General features: G+C 40.4%; 1 protein-coding gene across 1 annotated transcript; it reads left to right on the top strand.

Annotated features, from left to right (window-relative positions):
* Positions 1-5,635: 5,635 nt before the first annotated feature.
* Positions 5,636-6,433, top strand: LOC146313968 (trace amine-associated receptor 1-like). Its single transcript, XM_084738208.1, has one exon. It carries the CDS (start codon positions 5,636-5,638, stop codon positions 6,431-6,433), a length of 798 nt encoding a protein of 265 aa, XP_084594334.1.
* The last annotated feature ends 10,987 nt before the right edge of the window (positions 6,434-17,420 follow it).

Here is a 17,420-nt window from a genome sequence, read left to right as displayed (position 1 = left end):
CAACTAAAGTACAGTTGCAGTTTGTAAATGCAGTAAAACATTTGATTTATCTGTCAATCTTCAGATGAGTTAAGTTTTTAAATATGTTTTGTTAATAAGTCAGTTAATTTGAAAATAAAGAATTTTAAAGAAAGATGAGTTATGGGCCTTTTATTCCTTATTCATTTCATCTGATATGTAATGTTATAATTAATGTTCATTCATTAACTGGCCCCTGGGCAAAGCAAGTACAATAACCCTATTGTAGGGGTTCCTGGGATTAAAAAATGAATTTCACGCGCATACTGACCCCACACACTAACCCATTCACTGTACATAATTTCTGTAGCAATTAGTACATAGTAACTTGACTGAGCAGAAATTAATTTAGATCAATATGACATGTAAGCACAAGATGAACTGAAATAATAAGGGCTCCTGTACAAGATGGTGAAACAAGTGCATCTAGTCAGGATGAAGTAAAGAGCAATTTAATACTCAGACACAATATCTGTCTTTGTCCCTTATTCCAAATGATTATTTATTACATGGAAACAAGAACCTCCATGTACGTCTGGAGAAGAAGCACATGAGACTGAAGAGAAATTGTTCACACTGCAGTTTATACTTGAACATTTGAATATCACTCTTTGTTACAAACAGTTGCACGTTTAGCAACAAGTTCAGAGCACAGACTACAGCACAGCTGGTCTCCAGTCTCTCTGGGGTTCTTATAACATAACTGTCTTCTACTATCTGTACTTGATCTGTAACACTTGATGTGAGCAAGGCCTCACTCTTCTCCCCCTCTTCACCTTCACATGTTCCCAGTCCGTTATTGGAAACAGTTGTAAAGCAGTTGGTATACAAAGTAGATGTTTTTACACAGACACACTGGGAGAAATCTAATTCTCACAGACACACAGGCTTTTCTCCTTACACAATATGTTTCACAACCGCTACTCCTAGGTCATATTTCATTGTGCATATACTATTTTGCCTTGGAATCTATAAACACTCCAGCATTTTAACACAATTCACATAACATGAGGTAATGATGCAGGTTTCAGGCACTGACAGATTAAAAACAATTTATTTGGAGTATACCTGGACAGAAACGTTTGGCTGATTTTACATCAGTTAACAGGAAAGTGAAAGGAAGCTTTAATAGCACACTTGCAACATTGGCCGCCTTGCTTGTGCATCCCTGTGTCCTGGGCTGCTCTGTTGTCAATGGCAATAGCTCCTGTCAGATCTCCCAGGTTAAACTGGTCCCAGAATTGGGGCCAGACTAAGAGTGATTAACATTCTCCATTTGAATTAAATAAAAATCAGCTACTGACCTTGTCCACAACAGTGAAGGAGTCAGAACTAGGAGGGAAGCTCAGCAGGGAGTGCTAGCTCTTGACCCCTGGAGGCTAGACAAGCAATGCCTGAATGAACAACAGGGCAAAAGCAGTGTCTTAAGGCATGCTGATCCATTCCATCACAGACTGGTTTTTCACATGTGGAACAACACCTCTTGGATGGGGAAAGAAAACCAAGTTATTGTGGAATCTGGACCAGTCCCAACTAGATATAATTTGGCTCAGGACACATGTGGCCCAAGACCCATTATAGACTTTGTGGTCATATCATCAGATCTGAGGACATATCTTTTAGATGCAGATTAGAAGGGGAGTATAGCTTTTAACTGGTATCAGCCATGTAAAAAACCTGCCATTTTGTGGGTGGATGGGGAGGTACTTTACGGACTTGTGATAAGAAGGTCATTGGTTCCCATTGGGGGGGGGGGGGGGGGGGCAACTCAAGAGGCTTCTACCAGAACTGAAAAAGGCTGTAAAGCTGAAGAAACAGGCCTTTTGTGCTCTGTTGGACCAGTGTTTTCCTGAAGGAGAAGATGGACAACAGGAGCCCAGAAGAGCTGTGGTTGCCAACGCAAAAATCTGGGTGCGGGAGGAGTTCAGGGCTATAACGACATACTTTCAATTCACCTGTAGAAAGATCCATCAAACTGTTAGGTGACTTAGTAAAAGAAAGCAAGGTTTGTGGCAGGCTAAGATCAGCAGTGACAGAGAGCTGGTGACCCCGAATGGGTAAATTTTTTATCAGTTGAAAGAACACTTTGGGCTGGTAAGAGATTTACTCATAAGCATAAGGGTGAGCAAAAGCATACATAAGGTTCTGGACATTACTGGGCTTTCTTGGCTGATATGTCTTTTGACTGTTGCTGGGTTTGAAAGAGTGCTAGCAGAATGGTAGACCAAGACTGTGGTTTCTCATCCTTAAAAAGGGGTGCTAGTGGTTTGTGCTTCACTGCACCCTGGGAAAGATTATGCCAGGGTGCTGGAAAGGCTTTAACAGATTGTCAAACCTCAGAGGACCAATGCACGTTCCTCCCAGCCTTGGAAAATTGGTCAGCTCTTAACTCTTGTAGGGTTATCTGGGGGTCATGGGAGTTTGGCCATTCATTCTACATGTGTTTTGAGGACATGGAAAAGACTTTGGACCAAGTCTCCTGGGAATTCCTGTAGATGATACTACAAGAGAATGGTGTACCCGGGCTGCCAGTACCAGCCATCCTGTCCTTATATGCAATGTAACCTGAGTGAAGTCCTTGTCAACGGATAGTGTGTCTGCATTCTTGGCAAAAAGTCAAAACACTTTTTCAGTGGGTTTTAAACTCCACCAGAACTGTCCCTTGTCACGTCACCACCTGTAATGCAGGATTTGCACCACACTGTTGTGGTGAACAAGGAGCTGTGCCAGAGGGCAAAGCTTGAAATTCACCAATAGATCTACTTTCCAACCCAAACCTATAGTCATGACCTTTGGTTTGTGACTGGAAGAATGAGATTCCAAATACAACTGGCCAAAATGAGTTCTGCGGGTTGGCTGGGCTCTTAATGCACTAGCCTGAGGTAGCTATTTGGGCTGAATAAAAACACCCTTGTGACTAGCATGAATAACTACAAATGGAGAGTCAATCACGTGGGAATGATTGAGCACCAAGCTGGACACACAGAGTGAAGCCAGGTGTGAAGACTGGGGATCCTGCTAAAGCATACCGCACCATGACCCAGGGTGGGGTTGGGCCAAAAAGCAGTTCTGCCACAGATGTTGAGGAGATTAAAATGGATTAATTTGCCTTATGTCAGCTCAGGCTCCTGAAGAGCACTGTCACTGGTGCCGACGTGCACTATTACTTTTGTAATTGTTGGGAGAAAATCTAGAAGTCCTGGGAGTTTCTCCAGTTTGCCAGGGATTCTAGTTCCAGTAAAAATGTGTGTGGCCATATTTGCAAAACAGATGTTTTGGACAATGGAGTCCCCAACCATTAAAGTAGTCAGGGGCAGAAAAAGAGCAGATGACAGGCTTACAGTGATTAAAGGCACACACTTTGGATGGGATGAGCACTGCTGGACTGTGAAACCATTCACTATGCTAGCCTTCAGCCTGCTTCCCAGCCAGCTCACTCTCAGTATGCTTGCCTTCAGACCATGTTGTGGCCTGCTGGCATCTAACCTTCTAGCTTCAAGCCGTCACCTCCGCATGCCAGCATCTAGCCCATCTAGCATCCTCCTGTCTGCATCTTGGCTTGTGAACATGCAGCCCATTAGCCTGCAGCCAGCTTCCCAGCCTGTGAGCAACCATTTTTTTGTGTAGCCTTACATCCATTGGATTAGACTTGGGTTAGTGAGCTTCAAGCCTGTCAGTCCTGAGTTGGCTATAGCATTCTGCCTTCATGCCATAAGTCAGCTAGTCAACCTGTCCCTGTCCCCAAGTTTACTCATTTCCAACCTGATTATCCTTCCTGAGAAACCAAGCTACCTTTCAAGACAGGACCCACAAAAAAGAGGCTCCAGAAGATGCTATGGCTACCTCATCCATATCGTTGCCTTGCTGCTAGACACTGCTCTAGAGTCTGGCAGTAACCAGACTGCTAGCCTCCAGCTATTTGACTAGCACAAGGTCAGTCAATTACCAACCTGATCCTTCTCTGGAGCTACCCTCGTGGAGGTCTTCTAGTAGGAAACAACGGCACTCACCAAAGTGCCTCCCAGCTGCTCACCATTCCAAAGCATCACCTGCTCAGCAAGAATGCGTCGCACAGTTGGTTTCAGTAATCTCCTTAGTTGTTGTCTTCGCTTGATGCAGGCCAATAATTTAACTCTTCTGAAACAAAGTAACATCTTTTCCACGACCACAGGATATGTCCTCTGACGTGGCTGTTTAAGAAATTAGAAGATACTCAAGATGCCTTTCTGATTCAAATTTTCTGCTTTTCTCAGAGGCTCAAACTGACATCTTTTTTAACATGAATAAGGATGAGACCTCTGTCATTTTCAGATGGGAGGCCTTTAAGCTGTTTATCAAAGACTTGATCGTACCCTGTACTAGTTCAAAAACAGACATAAATTGAAAATGAAAGAACTTTTGATCTGAACTGATCTCAGGAGCAGGTATTTGGAAAGGGAGGCCATCTTGGTTGATCCCAAAAAAATAAAACAAGAATTAATGTTTGTTGAAGCCCAATATGAAGACCTGTTCAAATTAAAAATGGAAAAAAAGTATAATCTGGCTGAAACAGGATTACTATGATCAGAGTGAAAAACGGCCATGACGGTTGATGGCCATGCTCATCAACACTGCAATTTTGAAGCCCTTCTGATCAACCTTGTAGGAGGAGTTTCTTGAACTAAAACACATGGAAAAAGCCAAGAATGACCTCTAAAATCAAAATGGATGAATGTGTTTTGGGTTCAGCCTATGGGTTCAAGAGGCTTTTTGGTGTGTCAGGTCATGATACATCTCTGCACTGATTTACATACAGATTTGTGAAACCTGCCACCAGGGGCACTGCTTAGAGGGTGTAGCCTAGCCATTTGGCCACACCCATTCTGAAAACTCACGATGACTGACACATGTGCCAAATTTCACACATTTTAGAGTATGTTAACTATGTTCGCCCCAAAACGACAATTTACTTTTGTCGTAATAATAATAATTCCCTCAGTTTCAATACAGTCCTCGCACTGAGGTCAGTGCTCGGGCCCTAATAAAAGATGAAGACTTTTGTGACAGCTCAGAGGAATATAGACAGGAAGGGGAGGTGTGTTAACTGTTAATAATATAACAACATGCAAACATGGAGCAATTTGAAAAAAGTGGGATTTTACATGTTGAATTTATTTCCCAACACAAACCATGATCTTTTCCCAAACCTAACCAAGCAGAAATGTAACTTTCATCTCTTATGAGTACTCCAAGTTTACTAAAGGACAACAATAAGTGATAATAAAGTTTGGTATGACTACACTGAGTGCTCCATTGAGAGGGTCACTTGACCATGATATGCAAATGAGCCCAGAATAACAACTCTGATCTGAATATGCTGCTCAGTGGAACAGACCAAGAGCTCCCATCAGTACAGATGCACAAACCAAACAGAGTGAAACACACAGAACACTAAACTTAACTGAAAATTTCTCTCTACGGGAAATAAGAAACTATTAATTTTCTTAATTTAAGGCATGCTATTCCAAATGTTTCCTCACTATTAATGATCTTCTATATAGGGAACAGGTCTTATGATGTTGTTGTGGACGGCTTTTTCTGTCTTGAAACAGGTATTGATGACAGAGCTCACCCCCTTATGCATACATATTTTTTCTTTGCTCTCTTTTTATCATTTCTTATAATATGTGGAAACCTTCTTGTAATAACCTCCATTATTTACTTCAAACAGCTCCACACTCCTACAAACTTCCTCATCCTCTCTCTCACTGTAACTGACCTGCTTGTTGGGGTTTTACTTTTGGTGAATGTCATGGTCCCGGCTACAGATAGGTCTTGTTCAGTACTAGATGATTTTGATATGTATCTGAGCTCATCTTCTGTTTGGAACTTGTGCTTTATTTCTGTTGACAGATATTATGCTGTGTGTCAGCCTCTGAGGTACAGAACTAAAATAAATGTCCATGTTACTGTGATCATGATCCTGGTGAGCTGGATTTTATCTGGTTTTAGCCTCTCAATTCTACCTTTACAACGAATTTTTTCCTTTTACCTCCCAGCTATCATAATGTCTTTAATCTACCTAAAGATTTTGTCAGTGGCACAGAGACAGGCACGCAGCATCCAGAACACAACCTGTCAGAGCACAAAGTCTGAAAGTAAGATGGAGAGAAAGGCCACCAAAACTCTGGCTATTGTGATGGGACTTTTTCTGATCAGTTGGACTCCTTTCTTTCTTTGTTGGACCATTGACCCTTTGATTAATTACAGTATACCACCTGCTGTGTTTTATGCATGTATGTGGCTTGGATGGTCAAATTCAATGCTCAATCCATTCATCTATGGTTTCTTTTACAGCTGGTTTCGATCAGCTTTCAGAATGATCATTTCTGGGAAAATATTTCAAGGTGATTTTACTCATTCTAAGCTCTCTTGACTCATGACTTGCTGGTAATCATCACTAGTTTGGCTCTGAAGATTTACATCTCTTTCTACTGCGGGTCAGTACAGGTATGTTTTTGATTTTTTTTAATCTGAACACTGTGTATGTGTTTTGATGGCCCTATTTTCTCAGTCACAGCAAAATCAGTTGATTGACTGTTTTTCCCAGAAAGGAGGGACAGATATGCCAATTTTGGATGATGGTCTAAATTAGGCTGTTAGTAACAGAGAGAAGACTGATTTGCATGATGACCTTTCATGTTGTTGTGTGTTGTGTGCAAAGTGTAATTATTAGCTGAAGACAAGTGAAAGTTACAGAAATTAAGATAATTCTGATCCCATAAAATGTGTATTACCGACTAAAAGAGTTTAAATATGCTGCTGTTCCTGTCCCTGGTAGGATGGAAGAGGTTCCAGTTATGTTTGAAATGTTACCAAAGCACAATTAAAATCCAGCTGCTGATTGTAAATGCAGTAAAATATCTAATTTATCTATCAATCCTTGCACCAAGTTAAGTTTTGCAATTCATTTTCTTAAAGACTCAGTCAACTTGAAATTAAAGAATTTCAAAGAAAGATGAGTTACACACCTATTAATATTTTATTCATTTTTTCTGATACGTAATGTTATTATTAATGTTTATCAGTTAACTGGCCCCTGGCCTCCTGTCATCTTGAAAAGTTGGACAGTAACCCTGTTGTAGGGGTTCCTGGGGCAAAAATGAGTTTTATTCTCATACTGACCCCACACACTAACCCATTCACTCTGCATCATTTCTGTAGCAATTAGTACGTAGTAACTTGACTGAGCAGAAATTAATTTAGATCAATATGACATGTAAGCACAAGATGAACTGAAATAATAAGGGCTCCTCTACAAGATGGTGAAACAAGTGCATCTAGTCAGGGTGAAGTAAAGAGCAATTTAATACTCAGACACAATATCTGTCTTTGTCTCTTATTCCAAATGATTATTTATTACATGGAAACAAGAACCTCCATGTACGTCTGGAGAAGAAGCACATGAGACTGAAGAGAAATTGTTTACACTGCAGTTTATACTTGAACATTTGAATATCACTCTTTGTTGCAAACAGTTTTACATTTAGCAACAAGTTCAGAGCACAGACTACAGCACAGCTGGTCTGCAGTCTCTCTGGGGTTGTCTTCTACTATCTCTACTTGATCTGTAACACTTGATGTGAGCAAGGCCTCACTCTTCTCCCCCTCTTCACCTTTACATGTTCCCAGTCCTTTCTTGGAGTCAAACAGTTGTCAAGCAGTTGGTATACAAAATGTACATTTTTACACAGACACACTGGGAGGTATCTAATTCTCACAGACACACAGGCTTTTATCCTTATCCTTATCCTTCACAGCAGTCACCCCTCGGTCATATTTCATTGTGCATATACTTCATTTTGTTTTGGAACCAATAAGCACATCAGCATTTTAACACAGTTCCCATAATATTCGGTAATGATGCAGGTTTCAGATTCTCAGTAATTTCCAAATAATTGTGTTTTAAGAGGGGCATACAGTATTATCCAACAAACTTTCAAGTTATGAGAATAACTAAACTATACATATCTTCAATTTTCAAAAAGTGTACAATTTTAGGTACATATTAAAAACAGAATAGAATTTCTGGCACAGCTTCATCTACTTCCAATTGGCCTGGAAAAGAGGAAAAGTCAACTGAAGAAGTAATAACTCATAACTTTTTTCTTCATTTTTTTGCTTGTTTTGTTTTCTTAGTTCAGAATGAGTGAAACTCTTCCGTTGCATACACAACTACGCGACGCACAGAGCTACACCGAACTACTAGTACTGAACCTAAGTAGTTTTTGTGCCCAAACTGAACCCTCCTCAACCACATGTCAGAAGTCCATTTCACAATGTTAATCACTTGACTGTCTGACCATGTTCGATACGGCCTCTAAAGAGTACCTTTTCCCTCAATATCAGATGCCAAGGGGCAGTGACAAAATCAACATTGTGAAGAATGATAAAAAGAACTAGATGCACGATAACTATCACTACTGATAATCATCAGCCCGATATTGGAAACAAATGACATCACACAGATAACTCCGATAATGAAAGTTTTTGCAGTTTTGCAATTAGATCCAAATACAAATAGCCAACATTGCCTTGATTTCACTCATTTTCAGTTTGTTTCTTTGTCCTGTGCTGCTGCTGCCTGCTGTTGTCGTGCTGCTCGTCATAGTGATGCAACACCTCAAACACAAACATGGCGCCACCATCACCAGTGTGGGCATTTTTCACTGTATCCGAAAAAGACAACACGATTGCAGTATGCAATAAATGTTCAGCTGAGGTAGGGGGTAAAAAGTCTACCAGTTTCAACACATCCAACCTTATTAGCCACTTAAAGTTTTCACCATCGAAACGACGATATATGGAGAGGATATGAGGATGTGAAGACTGCTGTGGCCAACGCTGCACCGCCAGCCAGCAAGAAGAAGTCTGGAGCACCTGGTCGTCTGCCTATTGATATAGCTTTCGAAAAAACAAAACCATTTGAGAGAGAGACGACCCAAGGGCCAAGCTGAGTTTATAGCACTGGACAACCAGCCGTTCTCTGTAGCTTGAAGGATTTTGCCAGCTTCTCAATCATTTGGAGCTGTGCTACAAACTTCCAAGCCGCCACTGTCACGGTGTTGGATTTTGTTGGTTTATTTCCTGTTTTATTTTGGTAGTTTCTGTTCCTCCCTCATGTGTTTTGGGTTTACTTCCTGTCTTTGTCCGTTTTCCCACCCTGTGTAATCACTAATTATTTTCACCTGTCTTTGACTGCCCTCACCTGTGTCTTGTTTTCCTCCCCCATCATAGTGTATTTAGTCCTGTGTCTTGTCCTCTTTACTTTGTTGGTTCATTCACTCATCTCGTTTCAGTGCTTGTCAGTGTTTTCTAGTGTTCTCCTATGTATGGATGTTTGGTTTTTTCTCCCTGCCTGGTTTTTTGGATTCACCTGCACCGTTCATGTAAGCTTTTGTTTGGTCTTTTGTTGATTAAATTTCTTTTGAACTCTCCCCTCTGCTTCTGGTTGTCTGCATTTGGGTCCTCCTGGTTGAATTCTTAACAGAATGAACCAACCTACAATGTACCCAGCAGACTTTTCTGTGGCAGAGGAGCTGAAAGAGGCTTTTGCTGAATTTGATCAGTTGCACTCAGTCATTCAGGGTTGCATGGACCTTAAGCACAGGATTTTTGTTTACTCCTTAATGGAGAAGGCTCTCTTGTCGAGGCCCAAAATTTTGTTTTTCCCCCTAATTAAAATTGGGTCTGTTCTGATTGGGTCGCCGCCACTTCCTGTCCCGGTGAGGCCACAACAGCTATCTCCTGTTCCGGCTGGGTTGCCATCACCATCTCCTGTCCTGGCTGGGCCGCAGCCATGTCCTGTTCTGGCTTAACACCCTAAGTCTTCAGCATTTTTGGACGGCTTTGCCACTGGGGAGTTGTTTGACTACCTAAGTGAGTTCCTCCAGGGAAACTGATGCTGACCCCCATCATCCTCCAGCTCTGCCTCTACCATAAAGGATGGGTTAGTTGGGTTCAGCAGTTCCTCAAAGTGCTCCTTCCACTGCAGCATTACCTCCTCATTTGAGGTCAACAGCATCCTATCGTTGCTATATATAGCTCCTCCATGGCTTCTTCGAACTCCTCCAAAACCCACTGCTTTGCCTGTGTCAGAGCCAAGGCTGCTGTACTTTGGGCCTGTCAGTACCTTGAAACCAGTGTCCACCACAATGTTCGAGGGTTGCCACCCCTTGAGGCACCTATGACCTTGAAACTGCAGCTCTCAGCCGCAGCTTCATCAATGGACGTTTTGAACATCGACCATTCAGATTCAATGTCCCCACCCAACACGGGGATGCCAGAAAAGCTCCAGTGAAGGTGGGACTTGAAGGCCTCCCAGACAGAGGCCTCCTGCAAACGTTCCCAGTTCACCCGCACTACACATTTGGGCTTGCCAGGTCTGTCCAGAGGTTTCCCCTGCCACCTGACCCAACTCACCACCAGATGGTGATGAGTTTACAGACCAGCCTTTCTCTTCACGTGAGTGTACAATACTTATGGCCCTAAGATCAGATGATACGACAACAAAAATCAATTGTTGCTTGTCAACCTAGGCTGCTCTGGTACCATGTACACTCATGAACATCCTTATGCTTAAACATGTTGACAGTCAATGACGAGTACAGAAGTCTGGTAAAAAAAAAACACCTGCTTGGGTTCAAATCAGGAAGGCTGTTCCTCCCAATTGGAGCTAAAAAAAAACAGACATAAATTGAAAATGAATGAACTTCTGATCTGAACTGATCACAGGATCAGGTATTTGGAGAGAAAGACTGTCTTGGAAAAAGCCTACAAATAAAACAAAAATCAGCATCTCTTGAAGCCCAAAATGAAGAGCTGTCCATTCTAAACAGTAAATAGCCTAAACTGGCTCAAACAGAGTTACTATTATCAGAGTGAAAAAGCAGGACAATTGTTGGCCCGGTGTATCATAAAAATGGATGCAGACAGGGCAGAATTCAAACTCATAGTGGGACAATATCAGCTTATCTTTAGGAGATAAACGAGACCTTTACCTGATATTACAAAACACTGAATACATCTAAATCCCCAGAGAATTTGGAAAAACAGAATGAATTCCTGAGTGGGCTAAGTATTCTCTCCATAGCGGATGATTCTAAAACACATATGGATGAGAAATTAAATGCTTCAGAAATTGCCAATGCCGTTATTAATATGAGAGGAGATAAAGCTGCAGCTCCTGATGGTCCCATGAGTCTGACCCACAGAGCCGTCATGTCACTGTAAGAGCAGGTAACAAGGAGCATCACTGTTCCTCCACACTAATCAGAACCACAGCACTCTTCATATGAAACAGAACAGCAGATCATCCTACTGCAAAACTACTAATATTTTAAACAGTTTTAGTTTGTTCACAGATTCTCATGGCTACAGGATCTCATTTACACACAAGACTCATAATTAGATGTTAACGCCACTGTAATGTCTCCTTCTCTCTGTCTCTACTGTTACTATATTTAGTACTTAGTATATGAGTACATTTAAACTATCAGGATTTCTTTTTGACACTAATAGGACTCTATAAATGTAGCATTAATTGAATCAAAATGTAAAGATTCACACATTACATTGTCTGGTATTGCATCATATTGTATGGTATCGTGACAGAGCTGAATTTTAAATTTAAAGATTTCTAAGGTATAAGATACAAATCAAATCATCTCAGTCAGTGAGATACACACTCCTACTAACAACATAGCAATTTTGAAGCCCTTCTAATTCATCTTGTAGGAGGAGTTTCTTAAAATACAACATGTGGAAAACACCAAAATTGACCACAAAAATTAAAATAACCAGCTCTCTGTTGTGTTCGGCCTGTGTGAACATGAGGCTTTTTGGTGCGTCTGGTCATGATACATCTCTGCACTGATTTTCATGCAGCTCTGTGAAACCTGCCATCACGGGTGCTGTTTGGAGGACGTGGCCGAGCAATTTGCCCGTTACAAAAACTGTCATACATAAATTTTCACCATGACTAATGCATGTGCCAAATTACAGACATTTAGAATATATTTACTATGTTCGCCCCAAAGCAATGACTTTTGTCGTAACGATAAAAATTATTGCCTGTGTTAATAATATAATAACATACAAACATGGGGGGATCTGAAAAAGTGGGATTTTGACATGCTGAATTTATTTCCCAAAAAACAAACCATGATCCTTTCCAAAACCTAACCAAGCAGAATTGCAACTTTCATCTCTTATGAGTCCTGCAACTTTATTAAAGTGATGCATGAAGTACATGATACTAAATTTTGGTACGACTACACTGAGTGCTCCATTGAGAGGGTCACTTGACCATGATATGCAAATGAGCCCAGAATAACAGCTCTGATCTGAATATACTGCTCAGTGGAACAGACCAAGAGCTCCCATCAGTACAGATGCACAAACCAAACAGAGTGAAACACACAGAGCACTAAACTTAACTGAAAATCTTTCTCTACAGGAAATTAGAAACTATTACTTTCTTTGATCTAAGGCATGTTTTTGCTAATGTTTCCTCACTATTAATGAACATTTCTGCATGAAACCTATTTTTGTTTTCAACAGGTCTGATGATGTTATTGACAACAGCATTGTCTGTCTTGAAGAACTTATTGATGACAGAACTCACCCCCTTATGCAGGCATTTTATTTTTTTGCTGTCTCTTTATCATTTCTTATAATGTGTGGGAACCTTCTTGTAATAACCTCCATTATTTACTTCAAACAGCTCCACACTCCTACAAACTTCCTCATCCTCTCTCTCGCTGTAACTGACCTTCTTCTTGGGGTTTCACTTCTGTTGCGTGTCGTGACACCAGCTACAGAAAATTCTTGTTCAGCAATAGAGAGTTTTGATACATATCTGAGCGCAGCTTCTGTTTGGAACTTGTGCTTTATTTCTGTTGACAGATATTATGCTGTGTGTCAGCCTCTGAGGTACAGAACTAAAATGAATGTCTATGTTATTGTGATCATGATCCTGGTGAGCTGGATTTTATCTGGTTTTAGCCTCTCAGTTGTAGGTTTACAAGATATTTTTTCTTTTTATCTCCCAGCTATCATAATGTCGATCATCTACCTAAAGATTTTGTCAGTGGCACAGAGACAGGCACGCAGCATCCAGAACACAACCTGTCAGAGCACAAAGTCTGAAAGTAAGATGGAGAGAAAGGCCACCAAAACTCTGGCTATTGTGATGGGACTTTTTCTGATCTGTTGGACGCCTTTCTTTCTTTGTTGGACCATTGACCCTTTGATTAATTACAGTATAACATTTGCACCGTATTATGCATGTATGTGGCTTGGATGGTCAAATTCGATGTTCAATCCATTCATCTATGCTTTCTTTTACAGCTGGTTTCGATCAGCTTTCAGAATGATCATTTCTGGGAAAATATTTCAAGGTGATTTTACTCATTCTAAGCTCTCTTGACTTATGACTTGCTGGTAATCATCACTAGTTTGGCTCTGAAGATTTACATCTCTTTCTACTGCAGCTCATATAAAATTACTATGCATAAAGTATCTGTATGTACAACTCAGCACACAGATAGCAGTACATAGTAAACAGTACATACAATAATCTCAATGATAATGTCTGTAAATAATCACAGGATCCACATATTTCATAGTTTTCCTCATTTCTTACTGTATGTATTCAGTCATACATGCTGCATAATGAATGCAGGAGTACAGCTCTGAAGTTCTCTGTGAATAAAATTTCAGCAAATGATCTTTCTCTTACAGTAGTTTTTAGTTGGTGCCTTCATCATTTTTTGGCTGCAGATGGAGATAGAATAAAGAAACAGAAGTTTCATCGCTGCAAAGTTCTTCATTTGTAGTAACATCGAAATCAGTTGGCAAAAACTTGCACATTGTTCACAATCACTGTGATAAAAATAGCTCAAGAAAAGAATGATGGATTCCTTTTGTCTCTGTTCAGTTATCAAATTTATGGATGTACACTTTAGCATCATTTACAGTAGAAACACTTTTTGATGCAACTTCATAAGTTTTCATTCTGTCTGCTTTGACATGTATGAAGATGCTGTGAATTCAACACTAAGCAGAGAAAATGTCCACTTTTATGGCCCATGTTGATCATGGTCATTAATATTGTCCACACTGCAGTAATGTGTCTTAACAGTATGGGCTCATTATTAGTGGACACGTGACTTGTATTTGTGAGGCAGTTTCAGAAGGATTCAAATTTACAAGCACATTTTTGTTAAAACATCTGAGCACTGTCTATGTGTTTTGTTGGCCCTCTGACGATTTTCTCAGTCACAGTAAAAAACAATCAACTGATAGTTTTTCCCTAGAAGGAGGGACAGATATGCCAAATTTAGATGATGGTCTAAATTAGGCTGTTAGTAATGTAGAGAAGACTGATTTGCAGACTGCGGAAAGTTTAATTATTAGCTGAAGAGAAGGAAAAGGTAGACAGAAATGAGGATAATTATGATTCCATCAATGTGTATTACAGACTAAAAGATCTTAAATATGCTGCTCTTTCTCTTCCTGGTAGGATGGAAGAAGTTCCAGTTATGTTTAATGTTGTAACCTGTTTCAAATGTTACCAAAGCACAACTAAAATGCAGCTGCTGTTTTTCAATCTGTTTTGTTAATAAATCAGTTAATCTAAAAATTAAGAATTTCAACGAAAGATGAGTTATGGGCCTTTTAATCTTTATTTATTCTATCTGATAAATAAGTAATTAATTATTAATTATTAATGTTTATGCATTAACTGGCCCCTGGACTCCTGTCATTTTGAAAAGTGACCTCTGGGCAATGCAAGTGGGGTAACCCAGTTGTACGGGTTCCCAGAGCAAAAACTAGCTTGACGCTCATACTGACCCCACACACTAACCCATTCACGTTGCATCATTTCTCTAGCAATTACTATATGACAACTTGCTTGAGTAAAAATTAATTCAGATTTATGTGACATGTTTCACTAATTTGTAGACGGGCCTTTATTATTTCAGTTCATCTTGTGCTTACAAGTGCATCTAGTCAGGGTGAAGTAAAGAGCAATTTAATACTCAGACACAATATCTGTCTTTGTCTCTTATTCCAAATGATTTTTTCTTACATGGAAACAAGAACCTCCATGTACGTCTGGGGAAGAAGCACATGAGACTGAAGAGAAATTGTTTTCACTGCAGTTTATACTTGAACATTTGAATATCACTCTTTGTTACAAACAGGTGCACATTTAGCAACAAGTTCAGAGTACAACACAAAATAAACATAACACACAAAATAACTAAACTACATATATCTTTAATGTTCAAGAAGTGTACCATTTCAGGTATATGTGATACAGAATAGGAATTTTTGGCTCAACTTCATCTACTTCCAATTTGCCTGGAAAAGAGGAAAAGTCATCTGTAGAAGTCATAACTCATAACTCATAAGTCCATTTCACAGCATTAATAACTTGTTAAAAGAGGTTGTCTGACCACATTTGGTATGGCCTCCAAACGGTAGTTTGTGCTTCAGTATCAGACGACAAGCACTCAGCAATAAAATCATCAGTGTGAAGAATGGGTCTCTGAACCCTGTGACATACCCTTAGAATTGCATGTACAAATATTCATATTCACAAATATTGTTGTCAAACTTGACCTTGTGACTAGGTAACTTGCTATGGCCCTATTGTTTTTATCTGCTAATAATTCCAGCTATAGGTCATTATGAACAACTGTTTGCGAAAAAACAAACAAACCATGACCTATGATCAAGTAATGCCTGAATGAACGACAGGGCTAAAGCAGGGACTTAAGGCATGCTGACCCCTTCCATCACAGACTGGTTCTTCAGATGTGGAATAACACCTCTCAGACATGAAACCAAACAAAGTTATTGTGGAATCTGGACCAGTCCCAACTAGATATAATTGGACTAAGGACACTTGTGGTCCAAAAATCATTGTAGACTTTGTGGTCATATCATCAGATCTGTGGACAAATCTTTTAGATGCAGATTAGAAGTGGAGTATAGCTATAAACTGGTATTGGCCATATAAAACCTGCCATTTTGTGTGTGTGTGTGTGTGGGGGGGGGGGGGGGGGAGGTAGTTCAAAGAGTTGTGTTTAGAAGGTCATCTGTTCCCATCAGGATGGCAACTCAAGAGCCAGCTACCAGAACTGAACAAGGCTGTAAAGCTGAAGGAACAGGCCTTTCATGCTTTATTGGGCCAGTGTTTTTCTGAAGGCGAAGATGGACATCAGGAGCCCAGAAGAGCTGTGGTTTCAGTGGTTACCAAAGCAAAAACCTGGGTGTGGGAGGAGTTCAGGGATATAAAGACATACTTTCAATTCACCTGTAGAAACATCTATCAAACTGTTAGATGACTTAGTAAAAGAAAGCAAGATATGTATCAGGCTTAGATCAGCAGGGACAGAAAGCTGTTGACCCTGAATGGGTAAATTTTTTATCAGCTGAAAGAACACTATGGGCTGAAAAGAGATTTACTCATAAGCATAAGGGTGAGCATAAGCATACATAACATTCTGGACATTACTGGGCTTTCTTGGCTGATATGTCTTTTGACTGTTGTTTGGTTGGAAAAAATTCTAGCAGAATGGTAGACAAAGATGATGGTTTCCCATCCTTAAAAAGGGGTGCTGGAGGGTGTGCACACTGCTCAGATTCCCTGGAAAAGCTTATGCCAGAGTGCTGGAAAAGCTTCAACAGCTTGTCAAAACTCAAAGGACCAATGCAGATTCCTCCTAGTCTTGGAACACTGGTCAGCTCTTAACTCTTGCAGGGTTATGTGGGGGACATGGGAATTTGGCCATTCATTCTACAAGTTTTTTGTGGACATGGAAAAGACTTTGGACCAACTGTCCTGGGGATTCCTGTAGATGATACTACAAGAGTACGGTGTACCCACGCTACCGATACAAACCATCCTGTCCTTTTATGCAATGTGATGTAAGGTCTTTTGTCTAACGATGCTGTGTCTTCATTCTTGGCAAAAGTCTTTGTCAGTAGGTTTTAAATTCCACCAAAAGTGGCCCTTATCACGTCATCAACTGTAATGCAGGATTTGCACGAGACTGTTGCGGTGAACAAGGAGCTGTGCCAGAAGGCAAAGCTTTGAATTCACTGGTAGATTTACTTTCCAACCCACTCCTAGGGTCATGAACTTTGGCTTGTGACTGGAAGAATGAGATTCCAGATACAACTGGCCAAAATGAGTTTGTGGGTCTAGGTCATGGAGTTTAGACATCCGGAGGAACCTCAGTCTTCAGCAGCTGCTCCTTTGCAATCAAATTAGCTGATTAAGGTTTTTCAGAGACACAAACCAATAAGAGACTGTAGCCACTCATCTGATCCAAGACTGCCTTTGGACC

The sequence above is a fragment of the Lutjanus erythropterus genome, chromosome 15 (genome assembly GCF_056507025.1).
Source record: "Lutjanus erythropterus isolate fLutEry1 chromosome 15, fLutEry1.hap2, whole genome shotgun sequence".
NCBI classification, from domain to species: domain Eukaryota; kingdom Metazoa; phylum Chordata; class Actinopteri; order Lutjaniformes; family Lutjanidae; genus Lutjanus; species Lutjanus erythropterus.
Note: the sequence above shows the minus strand (reverse complement) of the source record. Positions and strands in the feature narration are given on the sequence as shown.